At 36.4% G+C, this 24,272-nt stretch overlaps 1 protein-coding gene across 1 annotated transcript in view; it reads right to left on the bottom strand.

The window, feature by feature from the left end:
* The window catches only part of npas3 (neuronal PAS domain protein 3), a 320,924-nt gene that overhangs the window by 236,081 nt on the left and 60,571 nt on the right, over nt 1–24,272 (bottom strand). Inside the window, exon 2 of the mRNA XM_016545634.1 lies at nt 13,212–13,310. Coding sequence (XP_016401120.1) covers nt 13,212–13,310 — 99 coding nt within the window. The remainder of the gene's footprint in view (nt 1–13,211; nt 13,311–24,272) is intronic.

The following is a 24,272-nucleotide window of genomic DNA, read 5'->3' as shown; positions in this document are numbered from 1 at the left end:
ACCGATTTGAATCGTCACATATTTTAATCGATTTTCAACCGGCTTGCGGTTAATCGTTACATCCCTACCAACTGCAATTAGATTTTATTTGGATGTTTATGTACGTGCACCCTGCTTAAAACATCTCAAACCAGTCTAAGCTGGTTTAGCTAGTCTACAAGCTAATCTCCTAGTCTGACCGAATAACAAGTGGCTAAAACTCATCTAAAATCATCAAAACAGACAAGCCTGACCAACTTGAGCCTGTGAGTCTACCTAATTATCTTGCTGATTTAAGCTGTTTGATTCAGCACTGCAAAACAATGCAATTCACCTAAACCACAGCACAGTAAATTCCCAGCCATATCGTCCCTTGACAAGTCCAAAGGCCACAAAATCAGTTCAGGTACAATAACATATCGAGCAACAAAAGCAGCTCCTGTCAGGCTAAACATGCACCGGGTTGCTTTGTGTTTACAGCCCCTGCTAAGTTCACTAAGCAAGAATAAAAAAAGCGAGAGATGAAATCCTTGTTGAGTATTTTGCCGTGTTTGTTTGTCCGCAGAAATCTGGCTCAGGAGGGAGCTTTGAGCACAGCAGGGCCTGAGACTCTGCTCGTCCTGATAAGTGTTTCTGTCTCAGATTAGGCGCGTTTCTACCTAACCACACGCTCTCTGTTCCAACTCCCAAATATGCACAGTGGAACCAATTGATTTCTACTTCACAGAAATCTGAAGGCAAAAAAAAAAAAAACTAGAATTTGTGTTGCAGCAACACAGTGTATTCTGACCAAATTTGCAGAGCGTAACAAAAAGAGATGGCAATTTCATACATGCATCGCTTTATGCAATGTTGTGCTTTGATATGCAGAATTTAACAAATAAAAAACTGAAAATTGCTTATGAATCTAACATAAAAACAAGCAAAGAGTGTGTATTAAAATTCATAAATCTCACACTGCACCTCCCGTCCTGAAGACTTGAAAGATCGTGTCACTGGACCGCGATATAGAGACCGTGAGAGTCGCGTACAGAGGGCACGGGTGGGATCAAACCCCTTTTCCGTTTTCCATGCAACATCTGCATTAGTGGCCAACCTGCACTTCAAAAACCTGTCACCTGGATCCCAAGGAGATAGCGGAGAGCCAGGTAGACAGAGTGCAGACAAGGTCAAGGTACCTCAGCAAAGTCCTGCTGTTCAAATGCACAGCGAGAAAGCAAGCAACACTCCGTCCACCTTCTGCACCTCCCCTATACTCCTCTACCGCCCTCCCCTCCTCTTCAGGAAATCTATAACATTCATTATTTACACATGCGCAGAGACAAAGAAACAGGTAGATGAAAAAATGAAAAGAAAGCAGTTAAATAATTGAATGCTAGGCACCTTTAAAAAAAGGGAGAATCTGGGTAAAAAAAGAAAAGTAGTTCAGAAAAAGAGAAAAAAAAAATAACATCAAAAAGAAAAACCCGCAACAAAGTAATATATACTGCAAGTATACTCATGCAATGTTCAAAACGCATCGCTCCGAACAATTGCACATCATTTCAACACCACCTGCCCTCAATGTCTTACTTAATAAAAGAAAAACAACACATTGGAGCAAATACATTTATCGCTAGGCCACATCTCCGAAAATTCAAATCCAATTCATGTGATTTCCTGATCTAATTCCCGGGTTATTCCTACTATGCACTACATTTTCATGCCTTCATCATTCTGTATATGTCCTGATGTCTTGTAGTTTATTTAGCACAATTCCATCGGGTGATTAAAATTAATGATATACAGTACTTCGTCTTATATATAAAAATAACCTGGTAATTTAATAATAAATATTCCAGACCGGAACACCGATTTAATTGATAATCAAACTGAAGAGCCCTCCAGATTTCCAACCTGTTAGACTTTTATAAAACACTAACAAACTGACTGATTCTAAATGACATCATCCTTCAGGAAATGACATCACTTTTGGAAGGAAAAACTAAATGTATTTGTTTTGTTGTATTAGCTTGTTTTGCTCTAAAACAGTGGTTCTCAACCAGGTGGCCCTCAAAAACTGAGGCCACGATTGATGTAAAATGAAGTAAAAATGAAGAAAAATACTAAAAACACCAAAATTAAGATGCAAACTGAAATCACTTCTTTTTTTCCTCAATAGCTATTATTTTTATTTAAAAACCTACCTTTAATCTTATAGAATCACAAAAACAATTGTTTAATTATTTCATATAAATATAAATATATTAACATTTGCAGTTTCTGCTAACAAAAAAAAGTTTGAAAACAAGCAGCATTGTGTTGAACAATGCGGGCCTTTGATAAAAAAATTATGAAAACCACTGCTCTAAAACATTTGAGCAAACTCAGTTTTAGCATTTTAGCAAAATCCTGTTTTATAAAATCACAGAAACAGTATAATAACATAAACTAGTAATCAAAATGGTCAAAAATATTGACTAACTCTAACTCTAGATCTTTATTCCCATCCTGTTTGTTTTCCGTGTGCTATTTTTTAAACAATCAAGTTCTACTTAATAAATTTAAGTGTGTGAGTATATTTCTGAATGTTTATATACACTTTTAAAGAAATACTTACTTAAATTCCAACACAAGCATAGTTATTTGTTACATTTTAAAAGTACTGCATAACAAGAATGATCCTTCCCTTATTTACACCCATAATTTCCTGTCATCTCTCTCATAAAAGCTTCAAAGAAAACATTCTCCCAAACTTCACTGGAGGAGTGACCTGAACTCTGTCGTGGCTGGCCAATGTAATAAATACAGCCATCACAAATCAATATAAATGTACTTAACAACCTGTCTTAAAGTTGCTGACATTTCCAGCTAATGTGGTCCATATTCAAGCCCATTAGCACGTTAGGCCAGCACAAGAGTGCGCTGTTAGCACCACGCTGTTATTGTGCCGTGTCCATTTGGCTAATGCTAACGCTGCCTCCTCAGACAGGGGTTAAGTGACTGAGTCCGGTACACAGCTGGGAGGCGTATAAAGCAGCCTGTGAAATACTCACACGGCCTTCAGCGTGGTTAACAGCACAGCAGCAACATTCACACGCAGCAAAATCAAGCCTAAACAGCATGATCTGTTTAAATGAAGAGCGAGCTTGAATTCCAGACCCCGAACACATGCACACCTGGGAGAAAAACGCCACCGTTTCTACACATTATACCTCAAAAATGTCAACATGAAATAGAATATGCATTTGACTTTCATAATATGATGTAGTTACAAGTGAAAGAGAAAACTTGGTGGGAAATATTATTAGGCGGCACTTCATTTTAGCCATTAGGAATTACTGGGCTCTGATATTAGCAATAATTACTGTTACTGAATATTAAACTGAAATTTCTAAGCATTTTTTCATTCCAACAGTCAAGTTTTGGACTGGTAAACAATAAAAAAAAAAATTTTTTTTTTTCATTTATTAATTTGTTTGTTTTTCCTTTTTTATTGTCCAACAGACATGTTTTTTTTCTGGTGAACAATAAAAATGGCAAATAATTAAAAAAGGTTAAATTAGTTATTTATGAATCTTAAATAACAAAATAAACTATTTAATTAATCTAATATATCAACACTTTGTTTGCCCTTTTTATTGTCCAGCAGTCAGGTTTAACTGGGTGAACAGCAAGTTAAAAAATTAAATTAAAAAGAGCAAATAAATAAAAATTTTATTAAAACTAAATTAAAATAAATAAATAAACAAACAAGCAATCAAGATCTTCCCTTCCTGCACAGCCTTGGTTACATCAACAGAAGGAAAAGTCATTTTAGAGCCATTATATTATGAAATAAACATTTGCTTTTCCTTTAACATACACTGATGAATAGTGCTCAAAACAGAGGACTTTTTTTTTTTTTTAAGCACCGTACACAGGGTTCATTTTAATTCCATGTTGTTTTCAACTCTCCTTCTCTGGTCCTTTAAATCCCTCAATCTTTAGTGCGTTTGCACTATAAAACACCCCACAAATCGCTCTGGACAGCATCATCACACAAATACTTCAACTGACCGCCTTATATCCACTTCTAGACACAATAAGCGGGTACTTTTTACTTCCCCTCGGTTACAACAGACAGGTCTTCAGACCTCTACAGCGGGTACAGGCGTCCCTCTGTCATGTATTTAAGCATGAAATGCAGCCGGAGCCACGGAGGCAGGGGCCGACAGAAAGACAGCAGCTGAAATGTTTGCATCTCACCTGAAGTATGGAAGTTTCCAGCTGCATAAATAAAATCCCCATGGCAACTAAATGTGGCTGGAGATAAGAGAGAGGAGGAGGATTTATGCCTTTTCTGAGCTGTCATGGCCTACAGATCTTCCTCAGGCAAAGCAGGCCACCTGTCACACATTATATTAACCAGCGCTCCACATGACTCTCTCTCTCTCTAATGGATAGCTTCATTTATGCCCCGTACAACAGGAAGTTTCTGCCGCTGGTCAGGATTGAAACCAAGCTCTAAAACGACAGAAGACTTACTTGTTTTTTTACACATAGACCAGAGTTTAACTGTAAAAACTGAGAAAATTAAAGCAACAAGAGTATCTACCGCTAAAGACAAGTACTGGTACAAATTAGTGGTATTTGAATGATAGTTCAAATAGTGCTTATTCAGGCTTAAAATTTTTAGTGTACAATCAACTAAATGTGAAAAAAAAAAACTCATTAACATATTAAGAGAAACCTGAGCCATATCCAGGAATGAATACATAAAAAATGCACTAAAACCACTCAGAACATCTGGCAACCACTAACACTGCTAGTGTTGTGACTGCGAGCTTTGTAACACTCAATTTTTTTTTATTGGTTTTATTTATTTTTTTCAGAAAATGCACAAATCTCCCAAGTAATGCAATTTCTAAGTGAATTTCCATCTGGTTATATTGATGACCCAAGTATGATACAACAAACCAATAGGAACCTATTCTATAGAAACCAATTTCTCATAGAATCTTACAGAATCTTCTGCTTAAAGGAACACACCACTATTTTTGAAAATAGGCTCATTTTCCAACTCCCCTAGAGTTAAACAGTTGAGTTTTACCGTTTTCGAATCCATTCAGCCGATCTCCGGGTCTGGCGGTAGCACTTTTAGCTGTAGCTTAGCATAGATCATTGAATCTGATTCAACCGTTAGCATCTCGCTCAAAAATGACCAAAGAGTTTCGATATTTTTCCTATTTAAAACTTGACTCTTCTGTAGTTACATCGTGTACCAAGACTGACAGAAAATGAAAAGTTGCGATTTTCTAGGCCGATATTGGCTAGGAACTATACTCTCATTCCGGCATAATTGCCGCCACTGGTGATGGATGAGGAGATACCCCCTGACAATGTAAAGCGCTTTGAGTGCCTAGAAAAGCGCTATATAAATGTAATGAATTATAATAATCAAGGAACTTTCCTGCCGTACCATGGGTGCAGCGGGCGTAATGATATTACGCAGCGCATGAAAATAGGCTTATTGGAAGTTACCTAGCTGGGGACTATTTTCAGGCAATATCATTGCACCTGCTGCACCCATGGTATGGCAGCAAAGTTCCTTGATTATTATGCCGGAATGGGAGTATAGTTCCTAGCCATATCGGCCTAGAAAATCGCAAGGTACGACAGCAACGTTCCTTGATTATTATGCCGGAATGGGAGTACAGTTCCTAGCCATATCGGCCTAGAAAATCACAACTTTTCATTTTACGTCGGTCTTAGTACATGACGTAACTACAGAAGAGTCAAGTTTTAAATAGGAAAAATATCAAACTCTTTGGTCATTTTTGAGCGAGATGCTAACGGTCTAATCAGATTCAATGATCTATGCTAAGCTGCAGCTAAAAGTGCTACCGCCAGACCTGGAGATCGGCTGAATGGATTCGAAAACGGTAAAACTCAACTGTTTAACTCTAGGGGAGTTGGAAAATGAGTCTATTTTCAAAAATAGTGGCGTGTTTCTTTAAGACTAGTACCGGTACAAATTGTTAGTGACATTTGAATGATACTTCAAATAGCGCTTATTCATATAAATATTTTTATTTTTATGAATATATATATAAAGTGCTAAAACGACTCAGAACACCTGGCAACACACTCCACTAATAGACTTTTCTTTTCAGAAAGCTATACAATTTCTAAATTAATTTCCATATTTGTTTTTATATGTTGATGACTCAAATATGACACAACAAACTAATTTCCTGCATACAAACAAAGGCTGATGTGCACAGGACGTCAGTCTGACCTACTTCATCCATCAAATGTCACTCTGTGACAAACAGCTACAACTTTAGCAGACCTTTTGTTGTTGTTGTTGTTGCTGACTTGGGCAATCAAAACTTGAGTGTCATATTTGATGCAATTTGTCTTCTTTTTTTTGGATCAACAGCCTCATTTAACTCACTTATTAGCAAATTCTGTATCACAACCAGCAAGCCATTAAAAAGCTGTTCATGGGGAGTGTTATTGGAGGCTCATTCAAATGCACTAGCTTTGACTGTCTCCTAAAATACAGCTGAAAATGTATTTATACCTGACCATTTTAGCTGTTATGTTGAATCGCTTCAGGTAGGTTCTTTCTATTAGTAACTTCATCCTGAGTTGGTCAAACTTACAGACAAATGGAAAATAATTTTAGAATTTGAACGTCAGCACAAAGCTAATATGTGCATATGCCACATTACAAAAAAAATCCACATTATGGGACAGAGAGAGAATGATTATTTGGAAAGCATTACTTGAAGAAAAAACTCTGAGTAATTAATTTCATGTCAAATGTGTTAGAACAGCCATCTGTTTATGAATATCTCATCTCTAACTATTCACAAAAAAGCAGTAGCATACAGATAACCTTAAAACTAACAGACATAGATAGAAAGCCACAATGTTTTGCTTTCAGTGTTTTTTTTTTTAAGTCAACATGAAGTCAAGTTTTTTATTGGCATCTATGGTTTTATGAAGAAACTTTAACATTCATGGAACCTTTCCATTGGACAAATCCATTCTTTATAGTGGAAAAGGGTTCTTTAGATTTTTTAAATGTTACTAAGAAAAAATTTTTCTTTTAAGAACTGTTCACTGAAAGGTTCTTTGGGGAACCAAAAATGTTTTTTTTTCTATGGCATCACGGCAAAGCCCCCTTTTTTTGGAACCTTTATTTTGGTTCTTTACATTATTAAATTATTCTTCACACTAAGTGCATTTACTTTCTTTAACATATTTGTCATTATACGTTTTAATCAAAATGTAATCATTTTCAAAACGTGAACCAAAGCTGCACAGGTGGAGAAAATTATGATAGCCAATAGATAAATAGCCATTTAGTAATGCAGTCTTTCTAAAATCTTGTCAGTAGTTAAAACAGTAATTAAACATTTAATGGCTACAGCAATCATAGCAAATAATAAATCTGAAAAAGCAACATTACCATTGAGACATGCTGAGAGGCTCTTGAGAGTGATCTTGACCTTCAGCCTCCACGTATCATTCAACATCTCTGAAAACCAGCAGATAGAGGCTCAAAAAAAATATGATTCCTGGTATCATCTACCGCAAAAACTCTCAGATTGACTCTATTCTAGTATAATCACTGCCACTTTTCACAAACTGACCAATTCCAGATCAAATAGAAGCAATGTTTAACTAGTTTTACTCTAAAATCCATCACATTATGCAAGTAAAATGAGTTGCGAGTCCATTTCATGCTGACTTTAAGAACACAAACATTTATTATTCTCCAAAACTAGGGAATCCCTTCTGGCGATGAAAGAGTTGCTTCAGATGATTAGAGGACTTCGCAAACAAGCCAATGCATCTAAATCTTTGGCATTCACACCCTTTAACTCTATCTGACTTTTTACCAGAGCTATTCCAATGTTCTGTTCCAACTGTTCAGTTGAATCCAATCCTAGTTTGGTCCAATCAGGTGTTGAAACAGGGCTGGAGGGAATATATAATGTGCGCATGTATGTACATGTAATGGATGTGAACGACTCAATCGCTGTGCATGTCTTGCTGTTTATGGGGCCAAAGATCCCAATAAGCCTTGATAGAGAAGAACTGGTGTCTCTGTGAGCGCTGGACACTGTAACGAGGAGAGACAGGTGTGCGGCAGACCCTTGGCCCCGCTGCAGCCCCTCAAAGGCCCCATGCTGGGAAGAGAGGTGGCCGTCCCTCTCCACACAGCCATTTATCTCAATTTCAGCCTGCCCGGCGTTCCTGGATCAAACAGCACTTAAACTAAATAACCCTGCTGGAATTCACCCGCAGACTCATCAACCTGAGATACACAAGCGCACCTCACTGTGACCAAACCAGACAGCCGCTGCATCAGTTATACACCATCACTTAAGACTAAAATGTAGTGTTTACAGGAAGATGTAGATATTTAACAGAATCTGAAAGCAGTTTGTCAAAACAAATTAAACTGAATGAGGCCCATTTATCTCTTGGACTGTTTTACTGGCTCAATATTTCATGATGCAGTTATATATGCTTATATAAAAAAATAAACACAAATCTGAGAGCAGAAAGAAGAAACAATAAAAGCTCAAAGGAAGAACACAAAGCAGGGCGTTCACTCATTCATTGAGAGCACACCTGTAGCCCAAGATTTTCCTGTTGAGTGTCTCATTAAAAAAAAAAAATATATATATATATATATATATACACACACACACACACACACACACACATTATCATCATCACTTAAGACTAAACATTTTTTAAGGGAAAACATATGTTCATAACTTATGTTCAAAGCTAATTATTTTTCTTGAATGAATCAAGGTGGAAATAACAGACTTCCCAAATATGTGAGCTATATTATTAAGTCGCTATCACCTTAAAGACATATTATGCTCTTTTAATATACTATGTATAAATACTAAAACATTCACAACATAAAGTTCCACCCAAACAGTTTATGGAAAGTAACTTGCAAAAATGGCTTATCATAAGTTTAGGGTTACTAGTTTATTTTGGGAAGAAATTTATAAATTTATTCATGCATTACATTGATCAAAAGTGACAGTAAAGATATTTATAATGTCACAACAGATTTATGTTATTTTAAATAAATGCTTTTCTTTTTAACTTTCTATTCATCAAAGAATCCTGAAAAAAAACCTATTATGGTTTCACAAAAATATTAAATATAACTGTTTTCAACATTGGTAATAATGAAAACTCTTTCTTGAGCATCAAATCAGCATATTCGAATGATTTCTGAAGGATCATGTGACACTGAAGACTGGAGAAAATTCAGCTTTGCACCACAGGAATATATTTTATTTTAAAATATATTCTAATAGAAAACAGTTATTTTAAATTGTAATAATATTTCACAATATTACTGTTTTACTGTATTTTTGATCAACCTTGGTGAGCATCATTTAGCCTTGGTGAGCATAAGATACTTCTCTCAAAAACATTTTCAAAAATCTTACCGAACCCAAACTTTTGAACTGTAGTGTATATATCAACACCTATTTAGTATTCAGCAACTTGACACGTTCAGATGAACGACAGTTTTAAATATGCCGGCAGTTTTAACTGAGGTCATTTACATATAAAACAATAGTCTGAAGTGTCAAGCTTGAAAAAATATATAAAAAATAAAAAAAAAGCATTAAAAAAAAGTAGTCCAAATGACTCGTGCACTATATTCCAAGTCTCCCAAGAAAAACACTAGCTTTGAGTGAGGAACAAACCTGTATTTTATCTAAATGGATTTGTTAAGGTACAAGTTTGATGTTTGATGTCATGCCCCATTGGTTCCCAAACCAAAAAACGGTGTGCCAGTTTCGAGAAAATCACATTTGGGAGCTGTAGCATAGAAAACTAAATAACAACTACCGTATTGACCCGAATATAAGACAATGTTTTTTTCTTGGAAATACATCTGAAAAAACGCGGTCGTCTTATATTCAGGGTCTAGACTTTGACATGTCAATAATACACCCACAACAATAGGTGGCGCCAAATACGCATAAAACGAGTGTGCCATGAAATACGTAATGTAATGCGTGTTGTAAAGATCGCGAGTAAAAACAAAAGAAAAAGAAAACCTTACAGCTGCACGAGTCGTGACTGTCACGTTAGCCTGATGGCACCAAACTCCCTTTGTGATTTTAAAACGTAAGACAGTACCCAGATTTGAAGACTACAGTAAGATTTAACTTCTACTGTTAATAAGATTTTGGTAGGCTACTATTAGATGGATAGCCTAAATGTCCTAATTCAGATGGGCTACCTGTTTTTTTTTTTTTTTTAATGGTATATCAAAAAGTGTATATTTTTTAAATGTGATTGTTGGTACATTTTACCAGTTTTTACCATACTTTCAAAACAAAAATTAAAATAGAAAAAATATGCAATATGAAAATAATTGAAGACAAAGTGTGTTTTACTGAGAAAAAACAAGATTTGGTTTTTAAAAAGCCTTTTTCCAAAAGGTACATCTGGAAAAAGGGGGGTCATCTTATAATCAGGGTCGTCTTATATTCGGGCCAATACGGTAAATGGTTTTTTTGGTTCAGTCTGTCCTCACACATAGCTAAACATAATATGGACTACTTATATGTCTTTTTATGGCCTTAAAAGACTATGGAAAAATCCCCCCCCAAAAAATAAAAAAAATCTACTTTTGTGTTCCATATAAAGAATAACAGTATTTAATTTTGAAACAACATGTAGGCGAATACAAATCTAATTTTTCATTTCCTATACCTTTAATTCTAAAGGTCAACGAGAGGGTGGAAAATAGTCAGGGAAACTACATTATGACTGTTTTGGGTGTAAGAAACCTTGACTAATATTATAAGTGGCCTTCTAGGGGAAAAAATAAACTGCAACAAAAGTAGAATATGGTCCATTTAAATAATTTCCTGGCTTTTGAAGCATGCGCCTCTTTAATGGACAGCGAGGGCATCTAATGCCAGTATGTTGGCGTGGTGATGGTGTTGGCATTGAGCTTTTGTTAGCTGGAACGCTTTCAGAGAAGAATAAAAAGGTGAAAATCTATTTAGTGGCTTTACGCCATACCTAAAGTGTCAAAGCTTGAACAGAATGCCGGTGTGCGAGAAAAGAGACATAAAAGTAGAGAAAACACTGATGACAGAGGAGGCAGATCTGCTGTTATGCGCACTGGCAGGTAGTGTATCAGAAGCCAAGGGTGGTTGTACTAATAGTTCTAAATACACCCCATGATGAGCTATTAGAAGAGGCTTTTTGTGAATGTGATAAATAAATCCTCTTTAGTCAGTGTGACAGTAATCCCAGAGCCCCCTTGCCTCCGTTCCTTACCAATCCATCAAGCGGCGCCTGCATATAACCAGCGCCGCATATTCCTCAAACGCGTTTCCGTACGCTACAAAGACTTCCCCAAACACGCTAGCTGTATCTCTGGAAACTTCCAGTCTGTCTGGTCTCGGAGGAATACGTGAAACTTCACTTCCCATGATGCCTTGTTTCATCTTCACAGGTTGGAAATCAGCAAGGGGCACAATAAAGGGCACTTCTGGAAAGGGCCATCGTTTATCTGAGCTATAAGCAATCCAGCTCGTCTTACTAAGCCTATTACGTATTGGATTTCTGTTGCTGTGGCATAATTTATTTGAGCTGCTGTGGCTCAGAAGCAATAATACTTGTTTTTGATCAATTAAGAATGTCTTTGTGAAGGGGAAATACTCCACTGGGGTTTCTCAGTGAATTTAAACAAAAAAAACACCAAAGATGTAATTCTACCTCAAATGAACAAAAAGAAAACATACATGAATGAGGAAAAAAGTATATTGTTCATTTCTAGAATGATAGTTGGGGAAAAAAAGAGAGAGAAAAGGACTCCTTATAAAAACTGACTACGGTAACCACAGTTTCTGCCAAAACAGTTACTGTAGCTTCTGTAAAATAATCATAAATAAATTTGGTGTCTCCTTTAGGCAGTGTAAGAAGCTTCAGAATCTTTAATTCGTAAAAAATAAATGTTCCAAAAGGGGGTTTTCGCAGTGATGCCATAGAAGAACCATTTTTGGTTTCCTGAAGAACCTTTCAAGTGAACAGTTCTTAAAAGAACCAATTTTGTTTTGTCTTAGTGTGAAGAACATTTTAGTAATCTGAAGAACCTTTTTTCACTATACTGTAAATAACCTTTTGTGGAATGGAAAGGTTCCAAAGATGTTAAAGCTTCTTAATGGAACCATCAATGCCAATAAAGAACTTTTATTTTTAAGAGTTTTCTGTTGGTTAATTTCTTTTTTGGTGAGAGTGGTGGCTGATACCAATGCAGTATTCATGTTGTGTCCGAATTACAGTATATGAAATGTAAATGCTCTGCTCTGGGCTGTTCATGATCTCAGACATGATTGGTTTCTAATGTTCATAAAGGCTGTAATGGATCCATATTCTGCTTTGTTGGTGATGAAAGCATTACTTCATAAATTTGCATCTATATTCTCATGCAAAACATTGAAGAATGTACAATGAAGAAAAAGGTAACTCCAGGTAACAGTGACTATATTAAAATATTAAGCAGCACTACTGTTCAACACTGATATTAGTAAGAACATGAGCAGCATTTCAGCATATTTGAATGATTTCTGATTTCTTATCAAAATTCAGCTTTACCATCACAGGGATAAATTACATTTTAAAATATATTATAATATAATTTTTTTTTTAAATTGTAATAATATTTCACAATATACTGTATTTTTGTTCAAATAAATGCAGCCTTTCAAACATTTTACTGACCCCAAAATATCTGAATGGTAGTGTGTGTTTACATTACTGTCATAATATTTCAAGTGGGAAACATAAGAGCTTTCATTAAAAATTCAGCATTTCCAAATTATGTGTTAACAAAGATGAACTGTTTGTAAAACAGTCTGAAATGACTGTATTTTTGACATGACACGAACGCAGCACAACTTTTACATTAGTAACTATACCTATACTGGCATTCTGGAAGAAATTATAGTGATCATGGTAAAAAAAAAAAATTCTAGGGTGGAACAAGGACAGTGTTAAAAAAAAACTTTGGTAGAAAGTTATAAATCACTGAATCTCTATCATCCATACTGTACAATACAAATGTTATTTGTCTGTGACAGTGTGTGCAAGTCTGGAGTGCTGTTGAAATGTCTAGTGTATGTGCAGATGATCTGTGATTTCTATTGACTCCGGCTGGACTGAGAGATGTGGTAGAAGGGATGGATTACCATGGTGATGAGGTATGTTGTTGCCCTCCAAGGTGGAGTGTCTTGGGCCTAGTGGCGGAGCAGGAGCTTGCATTAGCAGACCTCTCCCAGTATGGCTCGCTGTGGAAAAACGTGGAAAAGCTCTTAACGGCCGTAATGAGGGAAACATCAGCAACCAGAATGACCCAGAATTCACACAGATTATGAGTACAACTTCAATGAGTCTAACATTTCAAAAACAATTACATATATTTGATAAACTGAAATATAATAAGGTAAACCGACTCAAAGTTCAGAGACAGATTGAACAACAGATGGATAGAACGACAGACAGAACGATAGAACGATAGACAGAACGACACAGACAGACAGACAGACAGACAGACAGACAGATAGATAGATAGATAGATAGTATGAAAATTATGAAAATTATGAAATTGTTGGAATGTAAATATAATGGAAAATGGCAGGAACTGCAATGTGAAATGAAATTAGTCTAAAAAGTATTTTCTTTTGATGTTTTCTGATGTTAGTAACCAGTATGAGAATTATTTACCCCACAAAGCATATATTCTGTTAATGGTGAGATCTGAAAGACAAATAAAGCAGCATATAAGCTTACATATTGATAACTGAGAAAGCAGCTTGAGTGCTGCATTACACGCTGTAGCTCCGACCTTACTGAATCATTGCCAGCCTTTAGAATGTTTATTGGCTGATGTTAAACATGTATTTTTCAAAACAGTAGTTTAACATTAACAAATTTTCCGGGTTATTTATTCGGGGCAATGTGATTGACTCGTCTCTGGCGTGATGCGCTACAGATAGCGGGTGCCGTTCTAATTGCTCGGCATAAATGGCCTCGTTCACGCATTTATCTGTGGCACTCAAACGCTAAAGAGCTTTTATTTGTTAAGGGCTCTTCATGATCCCTGTTAAACACCGGAGGTTGCTGCAGAATGAATGGGGAGGAATTGGAAAGGCGAGGTTTTAACGGTAAAGGATTGATATCAGACGGGGTGAACGCAGCCGCGTTCCTCTCTCTCCTCTAGATTGATGCTTTGCAATTTACAAACTTCTGCGGGCCACAATTCATTTAGCACAATAAATTCCCTGCAGGTATGGAGAGTGTCGCCATTCTACCACAAACTGAATGAAAACACCTACACACGCAACGCTCCAACACACACACACACATGTGCACGCACACACACACCTACACATAAAGCACTGTCTCCCTGGCCCAATGTAGGCCCATTTTGATTTTGTTTCATGGCCGTAAAGGCACTGTATATTGCAGACAGCAGCAGAAGATTTGGTCCATTTTTCAAAGCCGACTATATTAGCCCTACACCACGCATTCTCTTTAAAATATACCTTTTTTCCCCACATGTTGGGAAAACTAATCCCCATCTGGTGCATTGTACTCTATAAAATGCTCTGACATGGCCTTTCCATGATTTCCAGGGAATCGGCGATATGATTGAAAATGTGTCAGTTTTGTAAGCAGGCCTGCTCTGGGTACACGTTCAAAACAGCACCGCTGACCCTGATGCCGTCTCAATCGCGTCAGACTTCCTGTGGACGCTAAATCCTGGTCCTATGTGACTGCTTGACAATCTTACAAGCTGGAGAGAGAAATGAATGCAAGATGTTTTTCTGCTGGTTTGGCAAAGTGATTGTGAAACTATTATTTTCCAACAACAAAATTAATTATTTGTTGATTTAAATGGCATTTAGAAGGTACCATGTTATGGAAGCCCTTTAAAAAAAAGGTACTTGCAACTTTTTATCTCAAAATTTGGGACTTTTTTTTTGTCTTCACAAATCAGAATTTTTTCTCAGAATTGCATGAAAAAAGTCAGAATTGTGATATAAACGCATAAAGTCACAATTCTAAGAAGTCTGAATTGTAAGATAAAAAGTCAGAATTGTGAGAAAAAGTCGCACTTATTTATTTATTGTTTCATTCCACGACTGAAACAAAAAAAAAACTGAATCGTGCGATATAAACTTAGAATTGCAAGAAAAATGTCTTTATAGTTGTGAGTTTGTGTAAGTTTCTTAGAATTGCAAGTTTTTATCTTGCAATTATGTGTTTATGAAACTAAAAATAAGTCTAATAAGTCTGACACACTAAAAGAATAGAAATGTTACCTTGGCAACTAACTGAAATAAAGTACGTTTAAGTACTAAAATAACTCAAACTTAAATAAAAATAAATTAAAGCTAAACAGAAGAAACTAATACAATTACAGATGACAAAAGAACATAAAATACTGTCAAATTAAAACTAAAATGACACCACTAACCCTAATGCAGTTTCTGATTTCCATCAGATGCTAAATCCTGGAGAGAGGCTGGAGAGAGAAGAGCTTCTGCAGGATATGTTCTCCTGCTGGTTTGGCCCAGACACTCATAAAGTCAACAGCACATGCGATGTAATACAGGCCTCAGAGTGCTGAAGATCTGCTCTGTGGGTTTGCAGTAGCATCTAAGGATTATTATCAAACAGGATGGTACCATGTCAGAACAGAGCGGCCCGTGCCAAAGGGCTGGAAGACTGAGAGAGGGAGGTTGGGAGAGACCACGAGTAGAGAAGAGATGAGAAGAGGTGTTGAGGGAAAGGATATTCTTGAGTCTGTGGTATTCCGACAGTCTTCACAATATTGTTTCACTAAAAAAAAGAATACACTCACAAAAGGCCAGGATGGAGGTACTGCAGACCCATGCTGCATCACAGAGACCTTCAATCCGCACAAAACGAGCAGCGTGTCAATCAAACACAGGAACGCTCCACACACCTGTCATAACCCCGCAAAATAACACCTTATTTTCCCTCGGCTGCGTAAACGGAACAATCCGGAGAGACTAAGAAGAGACAGAAGGCAGAATATGATGAGAACTCAAACCCCAATCCTGGGAGAAAAAATGAAATACAGAGAACTCTAGACACTGCCTATATGGAAAGAGCTGAAAATATACCACTGGATGAACAAAAGGTAAGAGTGTTTGTAGTAAACAGCTGCAAAAAGAGTCAAAAACTAAAGCATACATCACTGTCACTTCTTGCCAAAATCTCCTCCTGAGTAGTTTTCCTACGCTAACTTTTCCTAACCAACGCTGGTCTGGGATACAGTTCAAGTGGACTCAAGTACAGTTTGTAATTGGCATGAAAGTAATTCAATCAAAATTGCAGAAACATGTTTAGTTTTTATTTTATTTATTTTTATTTTTATTTTATTTTTTATTTCAGTTTTTGACAAAAATGTTGTTTAAATTTAGTCAAAAATCATTTCTGGTCATTAAAATGAAACTACCTTGAAACAAGTTTAAGTACTACAATTTCTAAAACAAAAATAAATTAAAGCTATATAGAAATACTACAAAATGACAAGCAAACTAAACAAATAAAATTAAACCAATAAAACCAAAATAATAATAATAAAACCATAGTTAAGGGTTGTTATAAATATAAATACACATATACATTTTAGAAATGTATTAGAGAAATTTAGCCAGTATTTGGTACATGAACTTTAATCCATTTTACTGAAACATAAATTCACGAAATTTACATTACAGAATTGACAAATTCTGACAATAATGGCCAATAAAACTATAACAGACAAAACATTAACCTAATATTCAAACAACAAACCAATGTTGTTATTGTTAACAAAAACTAGAACTGCAACTTAAACTATTTTAAGTAATTAAAATTAGAGATCGACCGATATATCGATTTACCAATATTTTTCCCGATATTTAAGCATTTTACCATAATCGGATATCGGTTGTGTAATATCGGATTCACCGATAAACGCCGCCATCTTGTGGGTGTTTTGAAAATTGGGCGCAGGATTGCCATTGCAGCGCGTCTGAGGGGAGACGAGACAACAACAACAGCATGGTGCAGGTACTTGATTTGCTGTAGTTAGTAAACTTTTTCGAGAATTGCGCGCAGGATCGCCATTGCAGCGCGTCTGAGGGGAGACGAGACAACAACAACGGCGTGCAGGTACTTGATTTACTGTAGTTAGTAAACTTTATTTAACATAACAGCCATTTATGCACAAATTAGATGCATTACATAAATGATGATGTAGTTTATGCAGCTTGGCTCTAAGAAATAGAGACCAACTCACGGAGTCATGTAAAATAATCCGTCAAGTCCTGTCCCAATAACTTTGCCTGAATTAAATAATATGCAGCCATGAATGAGCGCATGTTGGAAATAAAAGCGCTGAATTATCTAAAAACTAACTGAAATAATGTTTAGGTTAAGTACTACAATTACTAAAACTGAAATTAAATGAAACTAAATTTAAGGTATATAGAAGTTTAAGTTCAAAAACTATTAAAAATGCACATAACAAAATTACAAAAATTTTAACTCAATTTAAAATGAAAACTAAAAAAAATTCAAAATATTAATAAACACTATAACACCATGTAAATAATACTAAAATATCACTAGTTGATTTTAGAAATATGTACGCTGATGGTGATACACGGCTACACACAGAAAAATAAGGGGCCAGAATTGTACCTTTTGGGGTACAACAGCTTGTCCCTGGAGCAGTACCCTTAAAATGACCTTTTTTACCCCTAATAGGTACATATTAGTACCTTAAGGGTACGTATTACTACTCTAAGGTACTAATATGTACCAATTAGGGGTAAAAAAGGTACAAATATGTCCTTTTAAGGGTACTGCTCCAGAGACAAGCTGTTGTACCCCAAAAGGTACAATTTTAAACCCCTTTTTTCTGTGTGTACTGTTTGAACTGTGACAGCAGCCTAAGACCCTACAAGTCCCATCAATGGTGTCAAGATGGACAAGAATTGTCCTGCTTGTTTGAAAACACTCATCTCAGACTACTACGGTCCCCTGGCATGTTTATTAGGCTGCGATATTGACTGCTGGATTGGGGCCGCTCAGCGTGATTTACGGGGGCTTTTATCAATGTCATCTGCTGGAGTGGGGTGAGTGACATTTACAGGTAAATTCTCCCATGCAAGAGTCCATTACAATAACGCAGAAGCCATCCGCGGTTCCCCCGTGCACGTGCTGACCACAACCCAACTACCATCACAGAGACAATAAATCTAGCGCACAGGGGCCAATGGCTCTGACCGCAGAGTTAACCTGACGCTCATGGAGAAAAGGGCCAGATTAGTCAGTCTGGACAAGACGGCCATAAAACTGACACACAAGAATAAACATAATAAAACCATTGAAAGGACAAGCTGTTTGGAACTTGAGGGAACTTATGGCGCTTTTCCACTGCATGGTACGGCTCGGCTCAGTTTGCGTTTCCACTGCAGTTTAGTACCGCTTTAGAGTGGGCAGGATTATAGACCGGATTACAGCTACTGCCGTGCTGAGCGACCTCCTGAAAAACGTTTTAATTCCGTGTCGTCCCATCAAGCTCTAACTGGATTCGCTCCTCGGCTATCAACGAGCGGAACGTCTGTACTTTCCCAACAGACCACGAAACAGCCATTATTTTGTTGTTTAAAAAAAGGTGTGCTCATTCGAAACTGTTGCGTTTGTTCAAAAAAAAAAAAGTTGCGTTCGATCCTCGCTGGCTGTGCTGATTTAATCTAGCGGGTCTAGTGTCACGTGACGCAAGTTCAATGATGCAGGTACTAGTGACGATTCTTAACCAAACATTAACAAAATATTAACCAAATATTCAAACAGCATGCCAGTGCTGTTACTAAAACGAAAACAACAATTAAAAACCTTTTAGGGTCATTAAAATAAAAAATGTTTTCAGTAATTAAAATAAGGTTCAAATAAAACTAAATAAATATTAAATGAAAAACTTTGGCAACTGAAATAATATGTACCACAATTACTAAAACGAAACGAAACTAAATTAAAGGTATATAGAAGTTTATATAAGTTCAATAAAAATGCACATAACAAAATTACTGAAACTTAAACTAAAATTAAAATGAAAACTAAAAATATAAAACAAAATAAATATTAGATGAAAAACTAACCTTGAAAAAGTAATCTTAAGAAATTAGAAATATTAAAAAGGTGAGAAAAATTAGAAATCTTGCCTTGGCAACTAACTAAAATAAGTTTAAGTACTACAATTACTAAAACTAAAATAAATTTAAGCTATGCAGAAACACTAACTAAAAGTGCATAAAAACTGTTAAAATCAAATATTACAGTATATACTATAATAGCATATAAATAATACTATAAGACCACTGCAACATTCTAACTTTCTGTTGAAATGTAAGCTGTATTGCTATATAAAAGGAATGCTATAAATATATAATAATATAAGTAAAACAAATACAAATATTTTTAGAGGTTTCAAAAGACATGATAGTGAATAAATGTCCATTTTCATTTTTGGCTCGAGAACCTGATTATATTCAAAATATATATTTATATGCTGGTTCTATAGATCCTGTTTGAGCTGTCGCTACAAGAAAAAACACAACAAAACGACAGGCAAAAGAAAGACACTGTCATCCATCTTTACTAACATATACAGTATGATGAAGAAACTTGTGCGTGTGTTTGAGTTGTGTTGAAAAAGTGTGGGGATACACACCTGACCTGTGTGTGTGTGTGTGTGTGTGTGTGTGTGAGAGAGAGAGAGAGAGAGAGAGAGAGAGAGAAAGACAGCATCACTGTTCAAGTGCTGCTACGCAAATAAATTATTAAGAGCCGTCTGCTACACTACATCAAACCAGCAGAGAGACTGAGATATTCACTGCGGTACAGGGACAAGAGTGCCGTCATATCTGTTGAGCGCACACACATACATTCATGCTCAGAAATACAGGGACAAACCGGCCTCCAGCTCTTAAAGGAACAGGTCACCCAAAAATGAAATCCTTCTTCATTTACTCATTCTCATGTTGTTCTTAACCCATATGATTTTCAGGATGTTTATCAGTTGCTCTCTTGAAAGAGGATGGTGACCAAGAGCTGCCAAGACCCATAAAGCCCAAAAACAGCATGATAAAAGCAGTCCATATGCCTGTGCATTATATCCCACCGTTTGAAGACACGTGATAGCTTTGTGTGAGGAACAGACTGAAATTTAAGTCACTATTTACTGAAATTTTTCCTAGACAGCCATGGTCACTTTCACTTTCATTGTACAGCAAAGTGCAGCTGAGATATTCTGCTACAAATAAGTCTGGCAGGTTTAATAAAAAACATGACAGTGAATAAATAAATGTATTATTTTAAGTAATAAGAGTTAACTAATAATAAGATAATTAACAAGAATAAATTAAAATGAAATTAACACATTTAAATTTTTTACCAAGGTGGGACTCTTATTTTGACGGGTTTTCTAGTCTACAGAGCAGCTATATGGGTAATGAAAGCACGCAGTTCTTCGGCTTTAAAGTTTGTCAGTTTATTAAGCACCCCCCGAAAAGGTATGAGATCTGTATATATTTCTTTACTGTTAGTTGTAATAAGTGTTTTGTGTAATTCGCTGTATGTTGATGATAATCCAACTGAGAGAGATGCAACAGACATTATACAGCTCAGTGCCTTCACGCAGTTAATTAATAAACCATCGGTTTGTTATATCGGCCTTTTTTCTTATATAGCCGATATGCCGATGGTTGTAAATTGAGGAAAATCGGCCGATAAATATCGGTGGCCGATAAAACAAGCAGCTACGAAGTGAACCACAACATTAAAAACTCTGATTTGAAGGGAATATATATATATATATATTAATAAATAAACAATACATTAAATGAGTTTCTTTACCTGTGAACAATGCCATTTAGTCCTGATATTAAAGAATATATATTTTTAAAAAATTTATTTTTTAAAACTTCAAAAATTAACTATTTTCATGACGTACAGTTACCTTAACAGTTCTTGCTTTAATAATCACACCGTAATAAATCAACAACAATAGCATTTGCTACTGAATGCTACATTCTGTCTTGAATATGAAGAGAAAAAAAGCACACAATTTTATAATAGCGTTGTCCTTGCTGGTTGCACATTAATTTACAAATTAAATGACTCTTAGGAGAATAGTTAATGGAATCGTTAAGAAAAACAGAACTGTTACAGGGAATCAGAACCACCTCAGCTCCTCAAATTACAATCTCATTTAATTCTCCTTAATGAGCAGGCAGACAGAATTCACAGACATTTTTCCATGCAAATTTTTTGGGAAAACCTGGTAAAACATGCTAAACAGAGCTGAAAGTAGCAACAAACACACAAACAAGCACAAATATTTTGTAAGAAAAGGGTGTGAATGAGACTTGTTCCGATGAGGAAATTAGTGAGCGCATATTCCGTGTGGGCCAGCTAATGAGTAACAACCTCGACAGTCTTTCTTCTATAATTGTATTTCTTGGAAAAATATTTGTATAATAGTCCCATATTTTCCCAGCTAATGCCAAGGATAAGTCATTATGAGCCCATTGATAACTGCTGCTCTATAAGTCTGTGTTCCTCCGTAACCTGGGGCCTCAAAGCTGTGGTCGGCCCCGCGCCAACACTCCGCTAAAGAGAGCTTGAGCTTTCAGCAGGCGGAATCAAATCCCAGCCAGTGTTTCAGTTCACATTAGGTGAATGACACTCACGCATATGCTTTGCTGAAAGTGCCAGAGGAGAAATCTGAATGATTCAGACCGAGCGTGTGTGTGTGTGTGTAGAGAGAGAGTCTCGCAGCTCCTCACAGTGTGGGTGGGTGTGCGCTGTGAACACCATACTCTCAGCAGGCATCTAGATTGACTCTCTCCTGTAGGCTATAATGGGTAACATCTCTGATGTCATGAACTTGAGTGAGACACTAATGATGCCAATTTATTCACAACTACAGCTCTTACTTTATCATTCCACACTTGTTCCTTAAGGCCAACTGCAGTTTCCAGCACAAGCCGAGCTGGGAGGATGTAAACCGTGCTGCACAGGAAGTCCAACTCCATTCATTTGGTGGGACAGAGCACTTAAATAAACAAACTCATCTGTGATGTGTGTATTTACTTCTGGCAAAAATATAACTCACTTATCAAAGCCAACATGAAATCCATATTATGACAATTTACAAGTAAAAATCAAATCTTCCTCCATCTGAAAATTTAACATTATTTACTGATAATTTTCCCCAATCAACTGATTCATTGAAAAGATTAAAAATCAAAACAACGCTTTTTATTTCTCTAATGAATGCTGTATGTATGTGTGTGTGTGTGTGTGTGTGTGTGTGTGTGTTTATGCTGCTTAAGAAAAAATATTAATTCGACTAAAATCATTAAATTCAGCATTTAATTTACAAAAGATTTCTATTTCAAGTAAATGCTACCATAATATAAAATAAATTCATTTTTAAATGAACATAATTAATTAAATAAACTGTGTTCTTTTCAAATTTCTATTCATCAAAGAATCCTGGAAAAAAATGTATCAGTTTTCACAAAAATATGAAGCAACACATCTGTTTTCAACATGGATACTAATAAGAAATTTATAATAAGAAAATAATAATTATATAATAAATAATTAATAAGAAGAAGAAATAGAAAAGATATTTCTTTAGCATCAGATCAGCATATCAGAATGATTTCTGAAGGATCATGTGACACTGAAGACTGGAGTAATGATGCTGAAAATCTTTGCACCACAGGAATAAATTACACTTTAAAATATATTCAAATAGAAAACAGTTTTTTAAAATTGTAATAATATTCCACAATATTAAAGTTTTTACTATATTTTTGATCAAATAAATGCAGCCTTGGTGAGCAAAAGAGACTTCCAAAAAAACAACAACCTTTTGAACACATACACTTGTTTGTTTTCACAGAGTAAATAGAATGTGATTTCCTGTTAACTTTAAAAGAGAACTCTGTTGTGCAAATGAGTTCTGATGAAACACTTCGTAGGACGCCTGATACGATCGTTTCAGAAAAAAAAAAACACATCTCATAGTGAGATTCATTTGTGTTCTTTTTAAGTTCCTTGGGGGGAGGCGAGGGGAACGGGATGCTGTGACGAGAGAAAGAGGATAAAAGGAAGGAACGAAATGATGGATAGAGCAGAGCGGGTGGCTGTGATTCACTGTTTTGTCACCTGCAGTGGGACTGACCTTCATCTCTCCCCAATCAGCCTATTTACTCAGCATCAACGCCTCTCTTTCACTGGAGTGCTTCAAATGATCAGTGCCATTATTCAAAAAAAGACAGCGGCGTGGCGATGCGACCAGATAGCTCTCAAACCCAACTCCATCAGCCGCTGCTAACATAGCAAAAAATCACACCCCTCAGGAAGACGCCATTCGATTCTCTGCGACTTCGTGCGCAACGGAGCTTAGCATTTAATTAATTAAACTTAAAGCGCTGACTCTGCCTGCGATTGGTCACGGCTCTTCCTTTTTGGCTGTTTTATTGCTTTTTTCGCATGTTTCATGAGGTTTTTGCTCGGACGGGGGATTTAGCACATCTGACGCTCAATAAAAAAAAGAGTGAAGTACAACCCGTAGCACATCCTGCAGGCTTCTGGAGGAGTTCGGGTCATGGGCTATTTGTGTGTGTACAGTAGCGGTCTCTCCTAACATTCTCCATTATGTCTACAGTCCTCGCTGTCGTATTTGATTTGCTGCGCGATGAAACGGGAGGGAGTGCGTCAGAGAGACTGTCAGTCACCGCAGGAGAGAACGGGAATGCTAGAGAGAGAGAGAGAGATACGGGCAGAGAAAGAGAGAGCTTGAAAGGAACGGCAAGAGATCTACACAGAGGGAGTCCGCATACGCTTTCGTCTTTGAAATAACTTTCAAATGGCTGGCCGTGGCAGTCGCCGGCATTGTGTTACCCACCTTGGCATCTGCATCCTATTAATAAGAGCAAAAGAATCGCAATTACACTCTATTAATTCAGAAAAGCGGCGCAAGTAATTCATAGACTGGAACTTGGCCAAATGGCTGCTGTACCAATTAGAGGATCATCTTCTCCTGCTTTGTGCGAATATTTGAGGGCAAACATCTCACGCCATTTGCATGAGGTGTCAATTTGCTGCCAATGATTACAGAGTAGGGAAAGTCTTTGCCCAGAAAAAGTAAA

The sequence above is a fragment of the Sinocyclocheilus rhinocerous genome, unplaced genomic scaffold (assembly GCF_001515625.1).
Source record: "Sinocyclocheilus rhinocerous isolate Xijiao unplaced genomic scaffold, SAMN03320098_v1.1 scaffold853, whole genome shotgun sequence".
NCBI lineage: Eukaryota > Metazoa > Chordata > Actinopteri > Cypriniformes > Cyprinidae > Sinocyclocheilus > Sinocyclocheilus rhinocerous.
This window is presented reverse-complemented; position numbering and strand designations above follow the sequence as displayed.